The sequence below is a fragment of the Colobus angolensis genome, unplaced genomic scaffold (genome assembly GCF_000951035.1).
Source record: "Colobus angolensis palliatus isolate OR3802 unplaced genomic scaffold, Cang.pa_1.0 Scaffold22, whole genome shotgun sequence".
Lineage (NCBI taxonomy): Eukaryota > Metazoa > Chordata > Mammalia > Primates > Cercopithecidae > Colobus > Colobus angolensis.
This window is the reverse complement of record NW_012115377.1, coordinates 3,253,943-3,262,344: the sequence shown is the minus strand read 5'-3', so window position 1 is coordinate 3,262,344 and position 8,402 is coordinate 3,253,943. Positions and strand designations below refer to the sequence as shown.

The 8,402-nt window shown below is 53.5% G+C and overlaps 1 protein-coding gene across 5 annotated transcripts in view; it reads left to right on the top strand.

The window, feature by feature from the left end:
* The window catches only part of RANBP3 (RAN binding protein 3), a 62,316-nt gene that overhangs the window by 41,979 nt on the left and 11,935 nt on the right, over positions 1-8,402 (top strand). For 3 of the 5 annotated variants that reach the window (XM_011943513.1, XM_011943511.1, XM_011943515.1), the window contains 3 exons: positions 3,465-3,530; positions 4,386-4,478; positions 5,388-5,515. In XM_011943513.1, the coding sequence (XP_011798903.1) occupies positions 3,465-3,530; positions 4,386-4,478; positions 5,388-5,515 (287 nt within the window). The remainder of the gene's footprint in view (positions 1-3,464; positions 3,531-4,385; positions 4,479-5,387; positions 5,516-8,402) is intronic. The other 2 variants (XM_011943514.1, XM_011943512.1) reach the window with 1 other exon arrangement.

The window sequence follows — 8,402 nt, the reverse complement described above, 5'->3', positions numbered from 1 at the left end:
CTTTTTGAGACAGAGTCTCGCTCTGTTGCCCAGGCTGGAGGGCAGTAGCACAATCTCGGCTCACTGCACCCTCTGCCTCCCGAGTTCAAGCGATTCTCGTGACCCAGTCTCTCAAGTAGCTGGGAATCCCACCACCCGTGGGATTCTGTGAGCACCATCCCTGCTGCGTTGATTAGTGGTGTTCCCTGGAAGGAGGAGCTTGCCTTCTCCCCAAGTGTTTGTTGATTGATTGTTGTCAACATGGACAGATGAGCTTCTGTTGGCATCAGTGGGTGACCGTCTGTGGTTCCTGGTTTTTATTTAATGTTCAGATTGTCCCAGATTCAGCCAGTGGAAGCCCTGTCAGGCATGTCCCCATTGTTCGTTTGAGCAGTTACCTTACTTTATCGCAACAGGAGCCTCCGGCTCGTCTTCTTTTCTCATCCCAGTCCTGGAATCTGCATTTCTCAGAGGCACGCTGGTTCTTCATGGAGCATGGTCTTCAGAAACAGAGGTCTGAGTGCTTGGTGCGGCACTGCGGTCTCACTGCCTCAGATGTAGCCCTGCTTCTGGCCCTCTGCAGACAGAGCTAGGGACACACACATCTTTGTCCACATGATCTGTCACTCTGTCTACCTGCCGGCATGTGGAGGTGACACCAGGGGCATGTGGGTGCCTCCCTTGGTATATTCTGCCCCTCTTCCAGCACTAAGAAACCAGTGCCCTCTGTCCTCCATGCATCAGGCATCACCCCCTGCCCACCGCATGGCTGAGCCTCCTCCCCACTCTGCACCAGCGCCATTCATGCACAGACCATGCGCACTCCAGCCAGGCTGCTTTCTCAGCATCTGATGGACACAGTCTCATTCCCATCCCGTCCGTGGTTAAATTGGGACTCCCTGGGGGGTAAGCATGGCTTCCCACAGACATCACCTGGGGCTCTCTGAGGCAGGCGAAAAGCACCCTCAGACAGGGAGCCTGCTGGCTTCCCAGGAGGGCAAAGGCTGCCAGCGGGAGGGTCCTCTTCCTCTCTGGAGTGATGCACGTCCCTCAGAGACTGGCGCAGCATCCTCTAGGGCCCGCACCCCTTGGATATGTGGCGGGCGTCGGGTTCTGGCCATGATTCAGCAACTTGTGTTGCGACCTGTGTTGCGGAAGAAAGTTTCTGGAAGGAGAAGAGACCACCCTTGTTTTCATGGAGCAGGGCCTGTGACAGGGACCTCCAGAGTTTGGCTGCCCCTGGAGCGCGCCTTGTCTGCCTGCAGCTCTGGAGAGGGCCAGCCTCTGGGCCCAGCACTAGTGGCAGGTCGGCAGGGATTATCCAAGCCTCCCACTTTGCCTGGCAGCTTGGGCCAGCTCCCAGGCTCCCCTCAGTGTTAGCGCCAGCTCTGCACGGAGCAGAGTGTGGAAGGGCAGTAGTCAGTCTGTGGCCAAAACTTCAGCGTGGAGAGCCAGCTTGAAGAGCTTGCTAAAAATTATCTAAATTGTGAATTTGACCTTTTAAAAATGTATCTAAATTGCTAGCCTTCTCCTGCATAGCTCCATGCTTTGGAAATGTAATTGAGTGTTTCCTTCGGAAAAGGAACATCTGGTGGCTCACCCCCGCATCCTGCAGGATCTGGCTCTCCTGAGTTTGTTTTTTATGACCAGTCTATTACGGGAGAGGCACCAGGTCTGCTAACACAGATTGCCAGAAGCCCCTGGGGCTCAACTCCTTCATACAACTCTTACAGTAAGAAGGGTTGCTGCAATCCTCTTGCTGCCCAGGCACAGCGGCGCTTCCGGGGCACAGCGGGAGAGGAGTCTTCCTTGGCCTGCTAAATCTTGATTGGATTTTGGGTCTGAAAATGTGGGCTGACAAGGCGTTCCGGGTTTTGTCATCATCATTTGAGTGTACAATTGAGTGGTTTTAGTACATTCACAGAGTTGTGCGACCATCGTGATTCATTTTAGAATATTTCCATCCCAAAAAGAAACCTCATCCCCTTTAGTCACAGCGGCCCCCAGCTCCCTCCCCGAGCCCTGGTAACCACTCAGCTCCTTTCTACCTAGTTGGGCATTTCACAGAATTAGGATCAGATAGCATACCACCTTTGGGGGTGTCTTTCCATTGATTTACACCTTTAATTTCGTCCAACAATGTTTTTGTTTTGTTTGAGACAAGGTCTTGCTCTGTCACCCAGGCTGGAGTGCAGTGGTAGAATGGTAGCTCACTGCAGGCTCAAGTGATCTTCCCACCTCAGGCTCCTGAGTAGCTGGGACTACAGGCATGTACCACCATGCCTAGCTAAGTTTTTAATTTTTTCTAGAGTTAGGGTCTTGCTATGTTGCCCAGGCTGATCTCAAACTGTTGGGCTCATGCAGTCCTCCTGCCTCAGCCTCCCAAAGCTCTGGGATTACAGGCGTGAGCCACTGCACCCGGCCCCAACATTGTTTTATAGTTTTATTTTGTGAAATGTATTCCCAAGTGTTTTCTTTCTTTTGGTGTTATTGTAAATGGAATTATTTTCTTAATTTTGCTTTTGGGTCATTCACTGCTAGCGTTAGAAGCACAATTGATTTTTGTATATTGATCTTGTGTCCTGTAGCTTGACGAGGGGTGAAGCTTAACCTGAAGGCAGGGCCACCTCCAGGAGCCATAATACCACAGCCTTGCCCAGGAACAGGCTTGCCTGCCTGAGTCACAGGCCTCTTATGACAATCCTTCCTGGTGTGGATCAGATTAGACCACCATCCCTACTCCCTGTATGGGCACAGTTGCCAAGACACGCAGATGAAGGGGTCCATGTGGACAGGTGGCTGGGCGAGGCTGGGCTCTCGAGCCATCCCAGGAGCCCCTGAGCATTCGCCTTTCCCTCTAGCTTTGTGAATTTGTCAGCCCAAACTCCAGCCTGGGGGGAGCTGGCCTCCTCCACGTGGCCAGGAGTGCTCCCTCACTGAGACAGGAAGCTCGGCAGGCATATCTGGAAAGGGGAGGCAGGCGCACTGTCTGCCACCTTTGACCTTTTCACCACAAAAACCTGTCTCACTTCCCAGACATCTGTAGTGGTGCCAAGGTTCTTCCTGGCCACAGATGCTTGCTCTGACAGACAAATCTTCTAGGAAAGGGAAGCAGGGCCTGGGTGCCTGTGTTCCGTGGCTCCCTGACATTCTCCAGGGCCAGGTGCAGGGCCCCTGAGCAGCTCAGCTCCTGAGCCCGCAGCAGGTCTCAGGCCGCTGGGAAGGCAGCTGATGCCCTGCCTGCCCCCGTGGTCAGCAGCTGGCCCAAGAGCGGTCGTTCCTCCTGCCCTTGCCTCTCCCTCCTCCAGGTGCCTTCTAGGCCTGCTGATCGGACGGGACTTCTGTTGTAATTTGGAAATGTTCTCCCTGGTTCTCCAGGCCCGAGGTCACTGAGGCCAAGACCATAGTCCTGTCCTGCCCTTGCCCCGCAGGCCCAGCCCCCGTCCAGGCAGGCCTGCTATTGATCTTTTGTCTTGTGCTTTTAGAGGAAAGGAGCAGTGGCTTCCGGTTGAAGCCGCCAACGCTGATCCACGGCCAAGCCCCCAGCGCAGGTAGGTCACCCACCTCCCTGGGGCGGGGGGTGGCTTTCTGACGTTTTTCAGACCTCTGCTTGGCCAGACCAGGATAGCACAGGCTCAGCCTGATTTCTAGAAAGTTCACTTGTAACCTGACCCATGAGCCCTGGAAAGTTCCTTTAAAGAGAGGCTGTCCAGCAGGGAGGTTGAGCTTTGTGTGCTCAGAAAAGTGGGCGGTGGTTGCACAGGAGCATGCTAGGCTTGGGGTGCATCGGGCAGGCTCCGTGCCCAGCAGTAGCGCACTTGGTTCAGCCTGTCTGCCCTGCGTGTTCTGGCCCCCACATACCACAGTGTTCACCCCAGTTAAGCAGGGTGGCTGTATTCCAGCGGCGCGCTGCTGGGGAGCCGGCTGCTAGTGAGGCTGCCAGGGATGCTGCACAAGGCAGGGCATGTGCAGGGGTCCTTGCCCTGTCTGCCTTTGGCAGAGGGACTTCTTCAGCATGGCTGTTTTGAAAAACAGGTGCAAAACGTGCCCGTACCTGACCCCACATCGAGTCCTCGGCCTCCGGGTAGCTGCCTGTGAATTCACTGCTCTCCCCTCAGTCTCCACTTGACTGTTGAGTCCAGCTCACAGAGAACAGCTGTCCCTCAACGCCCCACCACGCTACCATGCCAACTGGATTAATTCACAGACATCAGTTACTGGGAATTTCACTTAATCATATATAAAAATGCCAGATCTGTCCAGTTGTTAAAAAAAGACCTCAAGTTTTTTAAAAAGTGCTTCCCCGCAAAGTCTAGCCCGCAAGGGGCATGGAATGGGTTGTCTCTGAAGCGCCTGGGGGCAGGCAGGGGTCCACGGGCACTGGGAAGGCCACCTTCTGTTCCCAGGTCTGCCAAGCCAGAAGCCCAAGGAGCAGCAGCGGAGCGTGCTTCGCCCGGCAGTGTTACAGGCTCCGCAGCCAAAGGCACTGTCCCAGACTGGTAAGAAATGGCAGCCCTGGCGCCCAGGCCCAGATGGCAGGGTAGAGCGTTCCTGAAGTTGCACCCGGGACAGCAGTGTTGTGACAGAGGTGACTGCTGAATGCACCAGAAATACAGAGAGATCAGGGAAGATGATCCTTTAAATCACCCCCAACCCCAAGCCTCCCGAGCCCTAGCAACGGAGGAGTGAGAGGCGGTTCCACAGCTTCCTCACAGCTCTTGGCCGAGTGTGACTGTGTGGGTGAAACCTGCTTTGTTCATTCACAGTCTTCATAAAAGCAGGCCGGCTCCTGGGAATGAGATTTATCCCTGTGTGTTTACAGACAGAATTGCAGCCTCAGTTTTCACAGGTTATCTTTAAAAACTTGAAAGGTCTTTTTTTTTAAATTTTGTATTTTTTATATATATATAGATGGGGTCTTGCTCTGTCACCCAGACTGGAGTGCATTGGTGCAGTCATAGCTCACTGCAGCCTCGAACTCCTGGGCTCAAGCGATCCTCCCACCTCAGCCTCCCAAGTAGCTGGGATTACAGGCGCCCGCCACCGCACCCGGCTAATTTGTTTTATTTTATTTTAGAAACGGGGACTTGCTCTGTTGCCCAGGCTGGTCTCAAACTCCTGGTCCCAAGCAGTCTTCCCGCTTCAGCCTCCCAAAACACTGGGACCACAGGCATGAGCCACTGTGCTCGGCAGGTTTCTCTTTTTTGTTTGTTTCTCTTGTTTTTTTTTTAATCCAAGAATTTTGACTCTGTAGAGATACCAGGTCTTTCCTTAAAAAGAAGACATGTGCTGTGGGCTTTACCATGGGAGGGGCCCTAGACTAGACGTGGCCCAGCCCCTCAGCTACGTGAGTGGGGGTGGGAGGGCTGCCAGCACCTGTGATTCCCCACTCTCCTTCCCTCCCACAGTCCCCAGCAGTGGCACCAACGGGGTCAGCCTCCCAGCAGACTGCACGGGGCCAGTGCCAGCAGCATCCCCTGACACTGTTGCACGGAGAAGTCCTTCTGAAGCTGCCGATGAGGTGTGTGCCCTTGAGGTCAGTGGGTCCTGGGGCAGGGAAGTGCTGCGTGCTGGGCCCCTTGGGAGCGGGAGGGCAGCCTTCCCAGCACGCTGTGGAGTCCACGCGCTGTCACCTGTTCCTAGCAGTTTCCACGTGGGCCTGTTGTAAGGCTCTCTGGATTTGCTCAGCAGGCTCTGTGAATAACAGTACCTGACAAACCAAATAACTAGATTCCCAAGGTGGTCTTGCTGAGTCAGTCTGAAGAAGTGTCTCCCAAGCAAGTTGTGCTGGAAGGGCCTGTTGCCCGAGGCTGACCACCACGTGTCTCAAGGGAGTGATCCTTGAGGGAGGACCTGAACCACTGCACTCCAGGGAGTCACTAGGGCCTGAGGAACGGCTGTCGCTGTTGGGTGTCTTGCAACATTTAACGTGAGGAATGTCTCCCCTCTCTTCGTCCACACCCACACCATCCTCAGAGACTCCTATCTGTGTGGTTCCAGTGGAAAAATTTGCCTTGGGAGTCATCTCAGAAATAGTTCGTTTAGGCCGGGCACGGTAGATCACACCTGCAACTCGGCACTTTGGGAAGCCGAGGCAGGTGAATTGCTTGAGGCCGGGAGTTCAAAACCACACTGGGCAACATAGCAAGACTCTGTCTCTACAAAAAATACGCAGATTAGCCAAGCATGGTAGCATGCACCTGTAGTCCCAGCTACTCAGGATGCTGAGGCTGGATGATTGCTCGAACCCGGGAAGGGGAGGCTGCAGTGAGCCGAGGTCGCGCCACTGCATTCCAGCCTGGGCGACAGAGCCAGACCCTGCCTTAAAAAAAAAAAGAAATAGTTCTGTTTAAGCGGGGATATGGATTGGATTATATGGGCCAAAAGCTGTGTTTCACAGCCACTGTGAAATAAGGGACGTTGATGAAGAGCCTCCTTTGAAGTTGGCAGAGATGGGTTTAAAGTCAGAGTTGGGGTAACACCACGTGATACCTTCCGTGTAAAAGCCAGATTGGATCTTTGTGTTTATTTTCCGCTCTGTGTCCATGGCCTGCGGTTTTATACCTCCCATCCCCAGTAGATGCTCTGGCTCAAAGGGTGAAAATAGCTGTCCACAGTTAAATTTTAAAACATCCTCATGCCCTTTTTCAAACGAGTTTGCTGAATTGGAAATAGGGATCACTTCCACTGCATACTGCGGCTTGGAAGCTTTGACTGCTGAGTTCTGAGCAGATCAGATGTATGGTTCTGAGTTGGAGAAGGACTTAGAAGTGACCCAGCCCATCCCACCCTCTCCCAATGTCTCTGATTGTCCCTGACAGTGAGCGCAGAGGCTGACCTGGCCATACCCGCTACCAAGAGCTTGCCCCTCGCTGGAGAGGCCTAGCTCTGTCCCATCTCAGGGGACATAGTCCCTCTTCCTGCCCCTCCTCAGCAGTGTACACAGCTTGTTCCCAAATCATTGAGCTCAGAAGTTGTGATGTGCCATCTTCCCTCTAGCAAGCTGGCCAGCCCCAGTAGCTAATGTTGATCCTTGGACCCCGTGGTCCACTGGCTGCCATTCCCAGCTCCTGCGTCTGGTTCCAAAGCCACTGCTCCATGTGGGTCTGGGGTGGAGCCACACAGCCACACCCACACTGCCCTCTGACCACACCCAGTGCTGTTGAGATTCGCCAGGCTCGCCATGTGTATCTTTCTCTGGCCCTGCAGCAGGAGCCCGAGCCTTTCCACGCCACCCACGAACATGGTACACACTACTCATCAGGAACGTGAGCTAAGTGAGGCATCTCCTGTAAGGAGGGCTTAGATGTTGGGGCGACCCGTGGGGGAACTTCTGGTACTGTCTTTGGGAAAGTGGGGAAGAGGCTTCCCCCCACCGCCCTACCCATACAGCGTCTAAGACTGGTTACAGGCCTCGGGATTCACTTATCAGTTTAAGCAAATCCTCTAAGCAGGCCCCGCCAGGTCATAGACATACCCTGTGGTCAGAAACATTTTGCTGTTTGCCTGCCCCATCTCAGGTGACTCTGTGGGTTCCGCCCACCCGGGATTAGCACCAGTCAGTGTGAGCAGGGGGCGCACAGCACACAAAGCCAAGAGCCAGGGAGTGTTTCTGCCGGAAGTGCGTCCCCCCACGGTCTGCAGGCAGCCCCAGTGGGGCTGGGGATTAGCCCATCCTCTGAGGACTTCCAGGTCGCCAAACACGGTGTGTGTTTAATTTTTAAAAGCCACGTTCACTCTTGCACAGGCACAAGGATGCAGCATGAAGTCAGCAATAGAATTTCTAGGGAGCACAGTAGAGAAACATTTAAAGTCTTCACTTGCTTCACAGTTGGACCAGAAAGTGCCCTCAGTGCTGTGATCCACTGATTCTGGGCCTGGCACTGTAACTCCAGGCTTCCCTGCCCGCTGGACACACTGAGGCAGTCAGAAGCTGCCTGCAGCCTTTCTCACCTCCGAGTTCATGGTTGTCAGGTCCCTTCACAACATCTCCCAGGAAAACACTCCCTGCCTCATGTTCATGTCCACTGTACACATTCCCAGAGACCTACCAAAAGCCTTTTAAAACTTCTTTTCAAATTCTACAACACCTTTTTTATCATATAGTATAAGAAAGACATATACAGATTACTAGCAACTTCATATTCCATTATCTCAAGATAAATGCATTTGGTCTTAGGATATTTAGTTACAAAAGTCATGCCTGCATGTTGAAAATATTTACACAAAATGGAAATCCTAGAAAGTAACAAGTGGAAGCCACCCTCCAGCTGAGAGGGCCCCTGGTCAGCTCTGTCAGTGGCTTGAATTCTCTCCCGGCTGATTTTCCTGAGCATTCCTCAACACACACACCACACACACACACACCACACATACCACACGCACACACACCACACATACCACACGCACACGCACCACACACA